This window comes from Haliotis asinina, chromosome 15 (genome assembly GCF_037392515.1).
Source record: "Haliotis asinina isolate JCU_RB_2024 chromosome 15, JCU_Hal_asi_v2, whole genome shotgun sequence".
Taxonomy (NCBI): domain Eukaryota; kingdom Metazoa; phylum Mollusca; class Gastropoda; order Lepetellida; family Haliotidae; genus Haliotis; species Haliotis asinina.
The window spans coordinates 37,411,528-37,429,625 of record NC_090294.1 but is presented as its reverse complement, the minus strand read 5'-3'; the positions used below and the strand labels follow the sequence as shown (position 1 = coordinate 37,429,625).

The 18,098-nt window shown below is 40.7% G+C and overlaps 1 protein-coding gene across 1 annotated transcript; it reads right to left on the bottom strand.

Moving 5' to 3' along the window:
- Positions 1-1,318: 1,318 nt before the first annotated feature.
- Positions 1,319-15,404, bottom strand: LOC137265005 (uncharacterized). Its single transcript, XM_067800338.1, has 10 exons — positions 15,233-15,404; positions 12,520-12,630; positions 11,959-11,981; positions 11,535-11,724; positions 10,318-10,452; positions 9,290-9,340; positions 7,813-7,923; positions 7,189-7,326; positions 6,256-6,336; positions 1,319-1,542 (listed from the first exon to the last, which is right to left on the bottom strand). Exons 1-9 carry the CDS (start codon positions 15,402-15,404, stop codon positions 6,257-6,259), a joined length of 1,011 nt encoding a protein of 336 aa, XP_067656439.1. The 3' UTR covers positions 1,319-1,542; position 6,256.
- Between the last annotated feature and the right edge of the window lie 2,694 nt (positions 15,405-18,098).

Genomic DNA, 18,098 nt, shown 5'->3' with positions numbered 1-18,098 from the left:
TACCTTGATAACATACATTTAAATAAAAACAATGTTGAAAATCGTGTAGTTTTTGTCAGTAAAGTCACCAAAGCATCTTAAATATATCCAAGGAAAATATAGAAACATGTTTTCGGCTACGCGTTAAGCAAGACTTCCGCTACCCTTGACTCTTAAAAGCTTGGCCTTGCAAACCAGTGAAGCGGGTTAATCACATATACCTGCATGGTTTGCGCACTGTAGGATAAAACGTGCTCTACATAGTCACACGAATGATCACTGCGTGTATTCTAGCAGTCACAGGGCCTGGAGTAGACGGACTAGTAACCTCATGTCAAGTGTAGAGGTTATCAACGTGAAGGAGGATGCGTCATATCGGAGAAAAAGGTGTTTGTCGGAGATGACGTTTGCTGAGATGTTGAGGTTTATCGCTGATCAGCTGGAGTTTGAGAGGAACTGGAGATACAGGTTCTCCCTGATGAGGCTGATGTTGAGAGGGCTGCAGCTGTATCTTAGAACATGGGTGTGTATAGGCTATAAAAGTCATGTGTATCATTATCATTCACGCTGTTGATCACTGGATTGTCTGGTCCAGATTTTGGATGTTTTCGTGTGTCGTTCGTGGTTAGTTTGTTTTGTTTTTGTTTTCAGTTGTTATTGTTTCAGTTGTCGTTGTTAATGTGTTTTACATAGCGCCAAACACACACGTCAATATCAAGATCAACAGATTTTTAAAATGATTATTCTGGACTTTTCTCCCTGGGGAGAGTACAAGCATGACCATTATACCTTATTGTCCGTGAGCTAAATAGGAATTTAAGGAAATCGTATTGCAGGTCGCGACAGGACGACATCTCGCAAGTTTGAACCAGCCAGTGAAATTATTTACCTGAAGTGGAATTCTGTCAACCAAATAGCAGACACCCCTAGTTTAACAGCATTTTCAAAACGTCGACCATACTACGCTTTTAAAATTATTTTGACCTAATTTCCGATTCACAATTTGAAATCTGAACAAAAGGCAATTTTCTCTGTACTTCGCTTGTTTTCTCCATATTTCAAGTATTTTTTACAAATATTCGTCTTTTGAATTTCTTTAAAGAGACTTGAAAGGAGAAAATAATGATGACAATAAGAGATTTGAAAGAAAAAAATGTCTTCGCTTCGTACATACTAAAATATTCCCACTTCACTGTGATGAAGAAATTACATCAAGCGATAACATGGCGGTAAAATGGATTAGCAGAGGCCTTATCCCCATGCGAGGGATAAGGTTTGGCCTGATCTCTTTCTACTCTGACCTCATAATCTGAGGTCACAAAAGGTACACCAAATAGTGTTTTCTTCCAGATAAACTTGTGACATTTTATTCACATATTTTCCTTACATGGATGAGTAAATGTACAATCACAGCTCCGCAAGTCACCCGTAGCCCGGCTTTGGCCTAAAAATTCAAGAAACAATATACATCTGATGTTTAATCGATCATTTTGTTTTTGTGGATGGATGCAAAGTTTAAAACGATTTTCTCTTCTTCAGTGATGCAGACACAATCATCGGCATCTGGAACAGCAGAAACATAACCATTCTCATTACATCTGCAACAATTAACAGAGACCACCGGCACAGCAACCAACTCTACACATATGTGGTGATGAACATTCATTCGGCAAACATAGCTATATATGGAACATCGGCTACAGGTTTTACTGATAGAACAACAGATGTGAATAACAGCAGTTATTCTGATCGTGATGGCGGCTTCGATTATTACAAACTTACAACAGGCTATCATGGCGACAGAGGCTTGATCAGGTGCTGGCGATGCATGCTGGGTTTGGGGTTGTTTAATTTGTTTGGGAACTTGTAATTATATATATATATATATATATGTATGTCAGGGTAGTGATCGCGATCTGGTAGAATCGGAGATTTATCTGTGCGACAACAACACAGACACTTGCTGAACAATAATATGCAGTTTACTCAGGTATGGACTGTCTCCAGTTACAGATGCATTTATTACTATATTTACACATCTTTCTTTCAAATAAAGTAACAATGAAGATAGAGACTGAACAAGAGTATGCATTTTACTAAGGTATAGAACGTTTCCAGTTAGATACATTTATTACAATATTTACACATCTTACTTACCAAACAGGTAACAATGAAGATAGCACTATTATTAACTTTATTTTGACACACGTTAGTTGTGCCTGTGTGACACTTTGTAGAACATTTTACTTCTTGTTTTTACAACGACATCAGTTAGTTATACAGCTGCCCTTACAAGCACATAAAGTTGATCCTTGTGTCATTCTTGTTGTCCAGCCTGTGTTAATTCTTGAAGCCTGGATGATTGATATTTCTTCTAGACTGGTGACATCCACATGTTGTAATGATGGAAAGCAAACATTACGGATGTCAACCAGCTGCTCTGCACCAAAGGTGTTTCTCGGACGACCATGTGCTGTTTATAGCTTGTATGTTGCATCTTTCCCTGCACCTTGAGCTTGTAGGACCTTGCATGGCAGAAGTCGAGGATCTGTGTTAGTGCGTACTCCAACAGTGTCCCCTTCATTGAAAGAACTACTTTTCAACTTGGCATCATAATGAACTGCTTGTTGGCTGCCTTCAGATAGTTATCTGTTGCAGTTTTCCAAACCTTGCTGTGTGGTGTGTCAGGTTCCAGTAGAACTGCTTGAGTGATGTCCCAAACAATGAACTGGCCAACAGAAAGTGGTTCATCAAATGGGTTACTTCTAGCTGGAATGAAGTCTGGATCCTCCACAGATGTTATCTGGAATACTCTCTGCTGTTGTGGATCGACTGTTTCACAATGTACTGTGGTCCCCCCAAACACTTCTATTCCAGTTCCAACTGTTCTTGCACCATCCAGAAGCTCGTACTCCTCCCCAGAATCACTAATAGTAGACTGAGATGTGGTCTGGTTGATGTCTGCACAATCACGTGAAGTCTGGTTTGACAGTGGGTCGATGGGATCGTCAACTTGTCTGCTCTCCAACTGGTGAAAAGATCTGTTAAATCGTCCTCATCTTGAATTCCCTGCTCATCCAGTATCTCCAGCACAGCACAGTCAGTTCAAGGAGGTTGGCCGAAGACGACTTCATACGGTGACTTCTTGGTTGTTGAACTAGTGGAAGTGTTGATAGCATATGTAACACGAAGAAGACCCTGGAACCAGCCTCTCTCTGGGTTTTCCTCCATCCACTTGCCGAGTTTAAGCTGCAGATCTCCATTCCCCCTCTCCACACAGCCCTGTGATTGTGGATGACGAGGTCGCCCATGAAAGATGATCATGTCTGTAAAAGTACCACATTAGTTTTATTAAAATGAAAATTAAGAAACAATAAGAGTTGCATTTTCCAGTACTTCTAAACCACAAATTAAATAAATCATTGATCCTTACCAGGCCAGTCCTTGCAGAGGTCCCGCCCATTATCTGACTGGAGAATCCGAGGACAGCCAAACAAGCAGAGGATCTGGACAAGCTTCTCTGCAACTGCAGACCGCTTGGATGTCAAAGAATGCGTCCAGCTAAACTTGTTGAAGTGGTCACGCATATGTAAGATCCACTTGTAGTCACTATCTGGTCTGCTGGTCATGTCAGTTAAGTCAATCTGGACACGGGTCAGGAATCCAAGTGAGATAAGGGGCGGGTTTCTTAACTGGCATGCTCGTGGAACATTCAGGGCAAGTGCTGAGGAAAGGTTTAACCAAGTCATGTCTGATCCCATCCCATGTTTTGGCACGTCGTGAATGACCAACTCTTATGTGACATCTGCAAAGAAAACCAAGTAGTTAATGTTCTGTTTCATTGAAATCCACATTAAGAGGAAAATGTATAACTTCTTGATTAAATAATGTATTAATTATAATGAATACCATGAATGTATAACATACCGTTTAACTGTGTCAAATATATCCTCCTTGGTGATGACAGGGCATGATGATTTCTTGCAGTAGAGAATCCTCCTGGACCCTATCTTTTGTAGCTTGAAGTGCTTAGCACACCAGAATTTGAAATGGCCGCCTGCTGAACACTTAACACCTTTATCCAACTGCAGAGCTTCCACAGCTTTGTCATATATACTTTTTGGGTGATACAAAAGGTTTCTTGTTTTTTCTTGTTAAGCTGCGGTATGTGGTCATCCAGCAGTTTGTAAAACTTGGCCTTCTGTTCCTCACAAAAAGATTTCATCTACTTATAATGGAAGAGTCCTAAAGACCAATTAATCCATGAGAATAAAGGAAGAACCAAGTAACGATGAAAGCTGGATGAACAGATTGAGATTAACAGATTAAGATTGACTGGAACTGAGTAAACAATTTACATTAATTAACTTAAGGTTGTTTTCTTTCAAACATATTATATTTCTAGAGAAACCTGAATTGGTGAAAAAGCATGTTTCTAACACTGTTCCAGGAAATACTGAATTGGTTTGTTGTTACAAGGTGTAGGTGGCATGTGGGCATTCTGGGAGGAGGGGTGCAGGGCAATTAACTACTTGGACATTACCCACCTGAGAATATTGTTGCCTGGTCATTTCCCCACCTCTTTGAAATGCAGTGTTTTTCTAATGATTACTGATCATTAGTTGAAACTTACATCGGAATGAATTCAAACCTCCTACTTTTAACTATGACTTTGAGATGTAGGAGTTGGGGTGGGATTAGAGACAGCATGTATTTAAGATCCCACTGTTAACAGTAGGAAAATAGGTAAATCACTAAGTTTTTCCTAGCAACAAAAGATCAAATAGCAACCTAAAAAACTTTTTTTTGTTCTACAACCAACTGCAGCATGTAAGGAAGGTGTGACATATTGTTTTATGTTTACATTATGTTTACATACATGAAAATAAATTTTGTGTTTCTAAATATTCACTGGCTTGCATAAGTGTAGGAGTGCAATCTCAACCCTGACAGATTTGAGCTTATACTGGTAGGAATTGTGATTGTATAGGTTCTTTTATATGATCAGAGTCTCTGCCAGTAGAGACTCCGATTTCAATCTCTACTAGTAGGATCGGAGATTCTAACAGTAGAGACTCCAATCGCAATCTCTACTGGTAGAGACTCCGATCGCAATCTCTACTGGTAGAATCTCCGATTCTACCAGATCGCAGTCTCTACCCTGACATATATATGTGACCATGTTATTACGCGGTTTTTAGCAACATTCAAGCAGTAACACAGCGGTTGACACCAGAAATGAGCGTCACATACTGTGCTCATCTGGTGAAACGAACCCACAACGATTCAACATTAGACTACCTCACCGCACCTACAAATATTTGTACCTGTAACTGCGCTGTTGTGGACCAGTCTATGTTCATGAGCAAAGGTCCGCATTGTGAAATTTGTTAGTAGTTTGATCAAGACTCGTGTTTTTTGTGAAGGTGGCATAACTTATCTTGAAATATGTCGTGCTCACATTTCGTTTCTGAATCGCGCTAAAAGAATACAGTTATGATTCTAAAGTGAAACGTAGTGTACGTTTTAATTTAATCTCGATATTTTCTTTTCATAATTATGTCACAGTGTACTTATAAATCTCTTTAAAAAGGATTATTTCGTACAGAGAGAAATCAATGATTCAGCAACATGAACAGGTCGAGAGTTTTAATTCTCTGAAAACAAATATCGTTAAAACTCTGACGTGTCTGCCAACAATGGTGAGAGAAGTGCTACTGGTAGTTTCAGAGAAATGAGCACATTTTACATGCGCTTCATATTAGTCCTGTTGTCTCGGAGTCAATGAGTTTAGTTTTACGCCACTTTTAGCAATATTCCAACAATATCACGGCAGGGGACACCAGAAAATGGGCTTCACACGTTGTACCCATGTGGGGAATCGAACCTGGGTCTTCGGCGTGACGAGCGAACGCTTTAACCACTGGGCTACCCCACCGCCCCGTCTGTTGTCTCGGACTCTCAGACAGGATGGATTCTGTTCTTCTTTAAAGTAACTTTACCTTTAGAACTGTTTATGTTAATAAGTATTTTCCCGAACTTGTTAAATAGCAACTCCATAAAGAGACAATGTCACGCATTTTCGACAATATTTTGCTGAGTCAGGAACTTCATGTTCTGACAATTAAGGGGGCTGATGTACAGCTCGGTGTCCTTGTTAACTACACTAACGAAGGGGGTTTACAGTTTTACCGCAATCTCACCTGAACTTGAACGGAAGGTTGACAATGTAGCTGCGCATGCGCGTATTTCCTTTTGCAAGATGACAACACCTACCTTACTTTCCTGACATCACAGGAACTGGGTAGTTTGGTTTTGGTGTCGGGCCAGAGGTGACGGGTTGGGAAGGTGCATTTCCTGGGAGATCATAAGTGGACAATGAAGTTATCGCGACTATGAAGGTGAATATATACCGTCATCTTAAAAAAACAACTTTTGGCATGACTATGTGGAGCCATGCCAACGATTTGTCATGACTACGTTTAGCCATACCAACGACTTATCATGACAACATGGAGTCATACCAACGACTTGTCATGACAACATGGAGCCATACCAACAACCTGTCCTGAGTACGTGGAGCTACGCCCACGACTTGTCATGACAACATGGAGCCATACCACCAACCTGTCCTGAGTACGTGGAGCTACGCCCACGACTTGTCATGACAACATGGAGCCATACCACCAACCTGTCCTGAGTACGTGGAGCTACGCCCACGACTTGTCATGACAACATGGAGCCATACCACCAACCTGTCCTGACTAGGTGTAGTCATACCAACGACTTGTCATAACAACATGGACCGATATCAACGTCTTGTCATGACTATGTGGAGCTACGCCTACTAACTGTCATGACTACGTGAGGTCCATACCTACGACATGACAGGACAATATGGGGCCACGCCCTCTACTCCTCAAGACTGCATGGAGCCACACCAATGAAGTCAGATTAGAAAATAAAACCCTAGACGTGAATACTTTCGCAAACATATAAACAAACGTACTGAATGTTCATATTTATCACATTGCAATTTTTTGACAATGTTTATTCAGCATTTGCATATTTTATGGCGCAGGGGAATATAGTTTAACTTGGTTATGGTCCTTTGAGACACGTTAAAGCAAATACCACAGTGACGGAAAATGTATACAGATCCATCCATTTGTAAAAGTAGTGTTAAAACATCATGTGTCAGACACGTACCCCCTCCACACTTGTTGCAGAACTTCCTGCAGTTGTCTTGCACCCAGATGGTGAACGCTGGGTTAGTACACGTCGACTTCTGGTACCGTGCACAGTCGGGAATTTTGTCCACACATGCCGGTGGTGGGGTTGGGACACCTGAATCATTGTCATCATCATTATCATCGTCGGCATCGTCGTCGTCGTCGTCGTCGTCGTCGTCGTCGTAGTAGTAGTAGTAGTAGTAGTAGTAGTAGTAGTAGTAGTAGTGGTGGTGGTGGTGGTCACCACGAGCATCCTTACCGACGTCGACATAAACAAATCGTCATCAACGTCGCTGTCGGAATCATTATCACCGTCGTCGTTATCATCAAAATCAGTTTCAGCGTCCGATTCATCATAAATGGTATCACTATGAATACTAGCTTAATCACATTTCATATTTAAATCAATAGATGTCACAATTGACACAAAGTATGACAATGTTATTGCTTTTGTTGAGATATTGTTTTGATCGCGATCATCATAAATATAAACATCAACAACAGGAAGATCATTTTGGTATTTCCATTATCATCGTCGTCGTCATTTATAGAACTATAAACGACTTTGACATCATCGACATAATAAAGATAATATTCTCACCACTACATATGCCACAATAGGCTGGACAACTCTCCTTAGCCCAGTGTACGTACTGAGCGTTGTTACACACGTCTCTGCCGTACAGGCGACAGTCAAGCTTGTCTTTACATACTGAAACATACACAGTTCTCGCTACTTACAGAAATAAACAAGCTACTGTAGCATATCTATAGCTACGTAGTTTACGTTTCCAAATGTTGAGAAAGGTAGCTATGAAAATATGATGTTTTGATCACACCTTGAAGTTCTGTTAGACATACAGTTTCGGATTTATGATTAAACATTCATAAAATAATGCAAAGGATATAAATGATATATCATATAATATTATGGTACAATTAAATATCCATTCCTTTCGGGTTGTGGTTCAAATTTAATGTTTTGTTTTGTTGTGATCAATATTTCTTTCATTGTTTCTCAAAGTGTTTCATTGTACTTGTTCCTCTAAAGGCATCTATCCCATAATGGTGAACGACAAACACTAAAGTGCATACAGAACTGTAAATTTGTTTTTTAACTGGCTGAAGACAAGTATGACCTACAATTACAGTGTAAGACCTTATGGATAACAATTTCTTGTTGCTCTATGTTCATTATTGACTCACTTATAGAATACCTGTTAATAACTGTATTACAATGGTTGATTTCAGAATGAAATATGGCCAACCGAGCTGAATAATCAATCAAAATACAACTTAAAACAGACACAATGTAACTATACGCAACACTTCCACTACTATCAGTAATTCCACTGATAGCATTATTTGACTGCTGAAACACACCCACGGGTAGAATCTAATGGGAAAAAAAGCTGCAACCGGGCTAGTATCAGTGAGTGGGTTTAGTTTTGCCCCGCACTCAGCAATGAGGTACTGAAGATACATTCTAGCCCGGATCTTCATGGCGACTTTAGTATGAAGTTGATACTAGCTGACAATGTGTGTTTGCCAAATCTTCACGAAACTAATTTGCTGGAAACTACATGTATATGTGAAGAAAACAAAACGGTTTGTGCGAGGCACGTTATTATACATGGGTTTCTCTATGTTCCTTCTTTACTTTGTCATCGGATGCATCTAATTGTGAATAAACATTCTGGTAAATCTTTCGGAGATTCTAAGGTGTGATAGCTTGTGCCCAGCCCTTTCCACGGGACCGAAATATGTACAAACCTAAAACTGTTTAATATGCCGGTCACAGCTGACATGCCCTGTAGTTTCAAATACCACTCATCACTCAATGCATCTTTTCTTCAGTCACTCGTTCTTGTCGTAAAAGGTGACTAAGCATATCGGGTGGTCAGGCCCATGACAGATAACATCGTATTCCAATTGCGTAGATTTATTGCACATGATGTTGATCACTCGATTGTCTGGTTCAGACGCGATTATTGTCAGACAGCCACGACATAGCTGGAACATCGCTGAGTACAGCATAAAACTAAACTCACTCACTCTCTCTTAAGTCAAAGACTTACGTGCAGCAGGGATAGGAGTCGTCATGGAATCCACCATGCTGAGTTCAGCAGCTGAATGACAAAAACAGAAACAAAAAATAAATGATGAAACAAAAATGATCATGTGACTGATTCTGTGTACAACGCGACGGTATGTTTTCGTTTTTAAATTTCGTTCAAGCTAAGGGATGACAGATGCTCTTAAGGTCATCCCTATACCAGCTTTGTTAACTTGATAGTAAAATGCACATAACTCGGCTGCAATAAGTGAAACTTTTACATATACTGCTCATCAAAACTTTAGACTCACCGGCATAAACGAAGCCACTTACTTCAGTCAACTGTTCTAAACTAAATTTTCAACAATTTCCATACTTGGTAAAGGTGCGATTTCACACGTGAACTGATGTATTGTAAACCAAATTTGTAACGCTGAAAATATTATTGTCATGGATTCAATAAATAGTGTAACTTAGAAAACGTTGGCGAAGTTTTACACCAAAACGCAGCTGTTCACGTGCACCATATGTGCACATGCTTTGATTTGCAGAGAAATTTGATGCATGATCTCGTCCAGTTCATTTGAATAGGGTTTCCTCAAGTTAGTTGAGAGGAAAGCATCTTCGATATAACAATATACATATATATAACATTTTGTGAATGCTTTAAGTGAGTCTACAACGTTTGATGCGTAGTACAGTTCGATTGTGTTAAAGTCTGTACACGTTACTGTACACATCGCATCGCAGTATATAAAAAAGTTTCGAACGTGTATTCGGATGTACAACTGCCTACCGACTACAAACATTTCAGTCTTACAACTCAAAGCATTAGGACGCCAGGAGGCGCTGAAGCGATGTGTCAGCATTCTTTTTCAGGTAAACTGTCGCATCCTTTCAAATACTATTTCCCAAATACTAATATTTGATGCAATGTCGTTCCAATGTGCATGTGTAATTTCCCAAAATAAAAATGTTTAACAAGGTAGTATATAGTTTGAGTTTACAAAGTTACAAGTTACATTTTGCGAAGTAGTTTTTTTAACTTACGAGGACAGAGTCGACAGTAGTACCGGCAGTTGTCCTCGGCCCATTGTTTAAAAGCTGGGTCGGTGCAGGATTTCTTGTCATACTGGTCACAGTTTTTCAGCACGTCTTTACACGGAGGAGGAGCTTTAGTTGGTCCTGTGTGGAGACACATGTGATGATATACGACTTGCCAACCATTATAACAAACACAAACGTTTTGTTTTTCTGTTTGTTTGGTTTGGGTTTCCTTGTTTATTTGTGTGTTTGTTTTGTTGCCTTTAGAGGTGAACGCGACATGTCAAGGGCATTCCCAATAGCTCGTAGCTCACTAATGGTTCAGTGAGGATATGTTGTCCTTTTCACAATGGTTTATTATCCCCAGACACCTTTAGGATACATAAATCAAAATTTAAAGCAAAGCAATTAAAAATGAACAGCTGATCAATTTCATGTTACAGATCAATGTGGACAATTTCATTTCATAAAAAGTCAAACGCACTCTTTGACTGACACATTTATATTTCGGTGACTTTTTATGAGATACACTCACGTGCAAAAGAAATGAAAATTGTCGTCTAAGTGGCCATATACGTGAAATATGGCTGGGAGCACATCTCCCAAACACACATTAGCACCATACGTGAATGAAAGGCACCTGCTACCTTTCTTAAGCGGTAACAATGACTTTGACGCACGTGCAGAAATATATCCGGGAGCTGGGAAGACGTACTCTCATGATGCCAGAACAGATCACCATACGGGGATCGAGACGATTGATACTATTCGTAGGAACAGATAACTCGCATTCCTTACAAGACTATATTAATCCGTGAATTGGGCAGTGGGGTGGCCTAGTGGTTAAAACACTCGCTCGTCACACCGAAGACCCTGGTTCGAATCCAGTCATGGGTACAATGTGTGAAGCCCATTTATGGTGTCATCGCCGTGACATTGCTTACTCACTCAATGTCTCGTATATGGCAAGAATATTAGTAACATGAGACAAGTCGAGAGTTCTTTAACATTTTTCGAGACGTTTATCCCACTTGTGGAATATTCGTGACTCAGTATTATAATTTACCATTTTTTTCACCAACAACATCTCTTATTGATGTTGCAAAGATCAGTAATACCTAAATTTCCTTTTACTGGACCAAGAGAAATGGTCTCTACATAACACAAATATCTCACCATATTCGACCGTGGAAGATCGTTTCAGTGTTCAAGCCAATACTTACTGGGATCGAAGCCTCCTGTACCGACTGGGGCCAGTGTGGGAGCCACTGGACCTAGAGTGGGACCCACTGGACCTAGCGTGGGACCCACATTGGGTGGTGTCGGGGTGTAGAACACAAGCTGTGCAGCGGCACGCCCAAGAAAGGCGACAACGACGAGCGCAGACAAATTCATCCTGCGACCTTCTATTGCCTTGGTCAGAAAGATCACACTTCCAGGATCACACTTTTTATGAGATACACTCACGTGCAAAAGAAATGAAAATTGTCGTCTAAGTGGCCATATACGTGAAATATGGCTGGGAGCACATCTCCCAAACACACATTAGCACCATACGTGAATGAAAGGCACCTGCTACCTTTCTTAAGCGGTAACAATGACTTTGACGCACGTGCAGAAATATATCCGGGAGCTGGGAAGACGTACTCTCATGATGCCGGAATCAGTGGCTGCGCAAAACGACCAGTTGGCCATGGAATATTTATAAACGCTTAATACAAACTGGCAGGATAGCAGACTGAAGACCAACGGTCACCGAAAGCGTTTACCATATCCGTTGACCACGAATGCCAATGGCGACAAGTACCACATCACGTGCTCAAACGACTTGTCCAGTTTGAACGACGGTGTGATGCGTTAACGCCGGAGATGGTCACACGCGTTACTAGAGATTTTCCTGTCTTTTGGAACTTTTTATGCCACGATGTGTATTTGGCAACCGTCTTTTGTGAACATGTTGAATCATGTCTGATCTCTATGTTAGCCTACCGATTTGTAGAATATAGTTTGTTTATTGATATAAAACCTTGAACATACTTATTGTATTTGTCACTGTTGTTGAAAATGTAATGTACATGGGGACGTTTCCTTTGTACGTGAGTGTATTTTGCGATGTATAGTTTCTTTTGAACACTAGCATAGTTGACCTTATCCATAGTGGACGTTTGCGAAGAAAAATTGAAGCATTAAAGAGGCTTGGAAACTTACCTATGCAATACTTGCAGGTATTGGCACAGTTAGCTTTAGCCCAACCGTCATATGGCTCCTTACACGAGTCAGCACCGAACAATTTACAGTTGTCAATCTTATCTTTACAATCTGAGGAAAGAAATCAATAAATTATGACAATATTCACAGTTCTGGCTGCTAATTCAGGCTACACGTGCATGTTGTGTGTCTACACACAAATTCCAACAATAAAACGATAAACACAATATCTATGTAGGGTATAACATGCGTAAATCAAATGTCATTGCTGTCTTTAACCTGACTGGTTGAAGGGCATGGCCGAAAGGTGTTCGATTCTATGAAGACTGTTCAGGCCGTATTAATTCGTACAACTGCCACACACAATTGCATTTGTGTAGTCAGCAGTAGTGACGTCATTCAAATCATAGTGTGACGCAAAGTTGGAATGACGTTACAAATGAACAGTTCCAGATCCAGCCATGGGAACCAGCCGAAACGGCCAGCTGATGACACTCGACTGGTGTACCCGTACTCGACTTACATGAGTGCAGACAGAAAAAACGCGTGTGGACCCTTTGGTTTACTTTTGTGTTTACAGTGTCGATGAACATCATGTGTTGGCCAGTTTCGGTCGTTCGGTTCAAAATGAATTCTCGTGCTTCAAATGCTCAAGAACACCCTGCAAATGGCCACCTAACGATATTTTTATCTCCTGATAAGACGTGAGAAGGGTTCGTGTAGAGATCTGTTGATACGATATTTGTCGATATGTTGCAAGCTGCTCCCAGTGGAATCTGTTCATCCGGATAATCCTGACTAGTGAATCTCTAGATAGTGTATATGTTTAGCAATAACGAGCCTTTCATATTTTTTTCACAAGAATAATGTTCATTTTTGTGCACAAGTTAAAGGCTTTATTTTTAAAAGTAACCATGTCAGAAGATTACAAATAGTCACATTGTTTATAATGCATCATATCTACAGATAAGAATAATTAAAAATATTTTATAATTCATTTAACATATACAGTATATTTTTATGCTTCTAATCTGAAGTGATGTGAGTTTTGGCGCATGATTATATGATTATATAAATGATTTGGTCGCTTATATTTAAGGGATAAATATGATTTATATATATCAAAATATTCTAACATTAACCTTTACGAATGGGCTTTAGTAGTATGTGTTTTGCGTTTATGGAAGTAAAAATCTATCAGTACTATGACGTCATACAAACAATGACCTGCAAGTTCAAGGTCATATCAAGATCATCATCGGTGTACACTGGCAAAGTGTTCGGACGTATGTATATCAGGTATAATTTGGAAAACTCAATGACAAAGCATGGAGATCAGTGCAAATTACATACTGATTAATGATGATTATACGAAATGCATTGGAATGTGTCCACTCGCCCTAAGAGACCAAAACCAAAACGGTCCCATTTACGTATGGAGGTCTGTCTCGCATCCGTGAGATTGAGTGACTGAGTTGGGCTTTACCCAATATTCCAGTACTAAGGGGCAGGGAACACCTGAAATGGGCTGCTCATGTTGTACCCATGTGGGGAATCGAACCCAGGTCTTCGGTGTGACAAGAGGGCACCTTAACGACAGGACTACCCCTCTATTTCAGTTCACTGTTGGGCTGGAATATTCGTATACTCGAGGCAAAATCTTCTTGTCATAGGCGACAAAGTGATCGAGTCATCTGGTCGAGGCCAAGGCTCGTAGTGTGTCCTACGACAGGGGACAGCTGGTGTAAGCGTATTGTTGTTTAAAGTGTTCGCTTCTCAGGCCAGGGACCCGGGTTCGATTCCACACATGGTTACAGGGGGTTAGGTCCTTTCTGGGGAAGGGTGTGGAATTGTCTGATCCTGACTCGAATATTTATATTTTGAATACTGCTGTGGCGTTTAATAGCATGCAAAGAGTGTCATTTCCGCCATGGTGCTGCATATCTGTGCCACGTTAATAACGTCAAATCTTGCAAATGACCTTCACTATTTGGCGTGAAAACGTTCGAACAGATATAGTTTAAACCTGGTTCATAAATATTGTGGCGTCAAATATAACATTCAAGTTCATTACGAATTAACGAATGGCCGAATGAACGAACCATTATTTCAAATATTACCCTGTAGAATGTTGATATTTTCACCTGCCTCCTACCAACTATGAAACTATCGATTTTCGAAGGTCACGCTTTCATATAAATATGATTTACAGGAAATTCCACAGATCACCATACGGGGATCGAGACGATTGATACTATTCGTAGGAACAGATAACTCGCATTCCTTACAAGACTATATTAATCCGTGAATTGGGCAGTGGGGTGGCCTAGTGGTTAAAACACTCGCTCGTCACACCGAAGACCCTGGTTCGAATCCAGTCATGGGTACAATGTGTGAAGCCCATTTATGGTGTCATCGCCGTGACATTGCTTACTCACTCAATGTCTCGTATATGGCAAGAATATTAGTAACATGAGACAAGTCGAGAGTTCTTTAACATTTTTCGAGACGTTTATCCCACTTGTGGAATATTCGTGACTCAGTATTATAATTTACCATTTTTTTCACCAACAACATCTCTTATTGATGTTGCAAAGATCAGTAATACCTAAATTTCCTTTTACTGGACCAAGAGAAATGGTCTCCACATAACACAAATATCTCACCATATTCGACCGTGGAAGATCGTTTCAGTGTTCAAGCCAATACTTACTGGGATCGAAGCCTCCTGTACCGACTGGGGCCAGTGTGGGAGCCACTGGACCTAGAGTGGGACCCACTGGACCTAGCGTGGGACCCACATTGGGTGGTGTCGGGGTGTAGAACACAAGCTGTGCAGCGGCACGCCCAAGAAAGGCGACAACGACGAGCGCAGACAAATTCATCCTGCGACCTTCTATTGCCTTGGTCAGAAAGATCACACTTCCAGGAAAGGTCACATGTGATTCCGTGACCATATGTCCGTGGACACACACCGATAAGACATTTTTTCTAAAGGTATGTGGGTCAGTAGTGTTTCGTTTTTTGAATGATTTCATGAAGTGTTCAATAATATGTCTTACTTCTGACGTGAGAGACACGTGGTTGTTCAATTATTCTTTCAACACAACAAAAGGGTCGGTGGGGTAGCCCAGCGGTTACTTTGCTCAGTGGTGACGCCGAAGACCTGAGTTCGATTCCCCACATGGGTACAACGTGCGAAGCCCATTTCTTTTGTCTCCGCTGTAATATGTCCGGAATGTTGTTACGGTGGCGTAAAATCATACTCACTCAATTCTAAATTATTCCAGTCTGTGCATTCTAAAACTTCCACAGTTCGAATGTAGTGTGCACCGGTCATAATATAATATAATCACTATCGTTATGCCACAAAAACCGTCTGCTCTATAATTTACATCTTTGGAGTATCACATATTCAGATTCCAAAAACAATACACAAAAGTTGTAACGAACTATTTCTTACGTCACTGCTGTATATATTTAGTCGAAATGCGTGCAAGGGATTAACGAACTAACATTACCGATCTTTTGCATTCCATATAACCGTTGTGTACTGTGTGGTGAATACATACTTTTGAAAACGGGTATGGGAACCAGAAAAAGTTGCCGAAACTTTTCAGATATCTTATGAAAGTGACCCGTGAAGGTCTGGGGTAGAACAGCATGTTGCTGAATAGGCCTTCAGCAACCCATGCTTGCCATAAAAAGCGATTACACTTGTCGTAACAGGCGACTAACGGGATGACTTAGTTGACACATGTCATCGGTTCGTAATTGCGCAGATCGATGTTCAAGATGTTGATCACTGGATTGTCTCGTCCAGACTCGATTATTTACAGACCGCTGGCATATAGCTGGAATACTGTTGAGTGCGGCGTAAAATAACCTGACCCACTCTTATGAATGCACCACCATTTCTCTTTTCATCACCACTAAACACAACGCATGGAATGCATATACACAACCTGACATACCTGCATGGGGTCTGAGGGGTTCATGATGTTCACGGTTTTCATGAAAGGTCGATACATCACTGGAAACTATAAACTTTAACAATCATCCTGGGTCACATAGTGGTTAGTGCGTTTTTTCGGGTTTTGTTGCTGTATCTTAACATAATAAAATACTTCTGAAAATGTCACTCATGTTTCCTCATTGTTAAATTTAGGGGGGATACGGGCGGAAGTCTTACCTGTTGTTGTTGTCGTTGTTGTTGTTGCTTTTTTGAAAATGAAAATCATACACATAGAAACTTTCACGTCATACACCGGTACCAGGTTGCACAGCGATTACTCTACAAACACCTGTAAGGAAGTACAAGCTGTCATATACTCTGAAAACATTCATTATTACCATATCAACACTGACTGACTCCAATATATCTCCCAGTTTTTTTTATTTGTAACATAAACATAATGTTCCCCTATATAAAACGTATATCTATATATGTTAACTACTACACATGAATACGCAATGCCCTTCAGAAGTTGTCAAATCATGTCATGATAACGCTTTCTTAGTTAAGTTCAGATTCTAGTGCCATTTAGGATGAGTCCCATACGGGTTTCGAACCCACACCTCAAAGTGCACCCACAACACTAGAGTCTATGTTCACTGTGACCACTTACACAACACTGGCTTATTAAGAATTCTGACCCGTGAAGGTCCCGGGGTAGAATAGACCTTCAGCAACACCTGTGAAGGTCCCGGGGTAGAACAGACCTTCAGCAACCCATGCTTGCCATAAAATGCGACTCAGCTTGTCGTAAGAGGCGACTAACGGGATTGGGTGGTCAGGCTCGCTGACTTGGTTTGACACAAGTTTGCGCAGATCGATGTTCATGTTGTTGGTCACTGGATTGTCTGGTCCAGACTCGATTATTTACCGACCGCCGCCATATAGCTGGAATATTGCTGAGTGCGGCGTAAAACTAAACTCACTCACTCAATATTAAGAATTCTACCTTGGTTACGTGAAACGCTCGAATTTGATTGGACAATCAAAAAAATTAGGAGCTATCAATTTTGGATTGAAAATGCGTCCGCCTCCACGTCCGCTTCACCTCGCACGTATACAACAAAGTCTCATTACGTAAGAGATAAATATACTGTGTTTGGAAATCAGATGAATGTTGGACCGAACTGATATATTATAGCTTCTAAATTTCATACGCACATTTTTTCAATATGTACATGTATGAAATTGCTGACACCCCACCGTCACCCCCACCCACACCCCACGTAGCGCATGGGTTATAAGTGAGTGAGTGAGTTTAGTTTTACGCCGCACTCAGCAATATTCCAGCTACATAGCAGCGGTCTGTACATAATCAAGTCTGGATCAGACGATCCAGTGACCAAATGGATCATACGATTCATACTCGGTTAGGGGCGCAGGGAGTGCATCCAGTGACCAACAACATGAGCATCGATCTGCACAACTGAGTCATAAAGGGGCTAGAGGGGGGCTTCCCTCACTCGTTAAACTGAGCGAATACATTTGTACTCCGATTTTTGTAATATCCCGGCAATATCGTCACGGAGGACACCAAGAAATAGATTCACACATTGTAAACGTT

Bases quoted from the DNA above. Each gene is read 5' to 3' on its own strand.
- LOC137265005 (XM_067800338.1), bottom strand. From the start codon at position 15,404: ATGAATTTGTCTGCGCTCGTCGTTGTCGCCTTTCTTGGGCGTGCCGCT. The intron at 11,982-12,519 runs GTAAGTTTCCAA...CGTTTTGCGCAG, and splicing joins TACCTGCAAGTATTGCATAG to CCACTGATTCCGGCATCATG. The intron at 9,341-10,317 runs GTAAGTTAAAAA...TTTGTCATTCAG, and splicing joins CTACTGTCGACTCTGTCCTC to CTGCTGAACTCAGCATGGTG.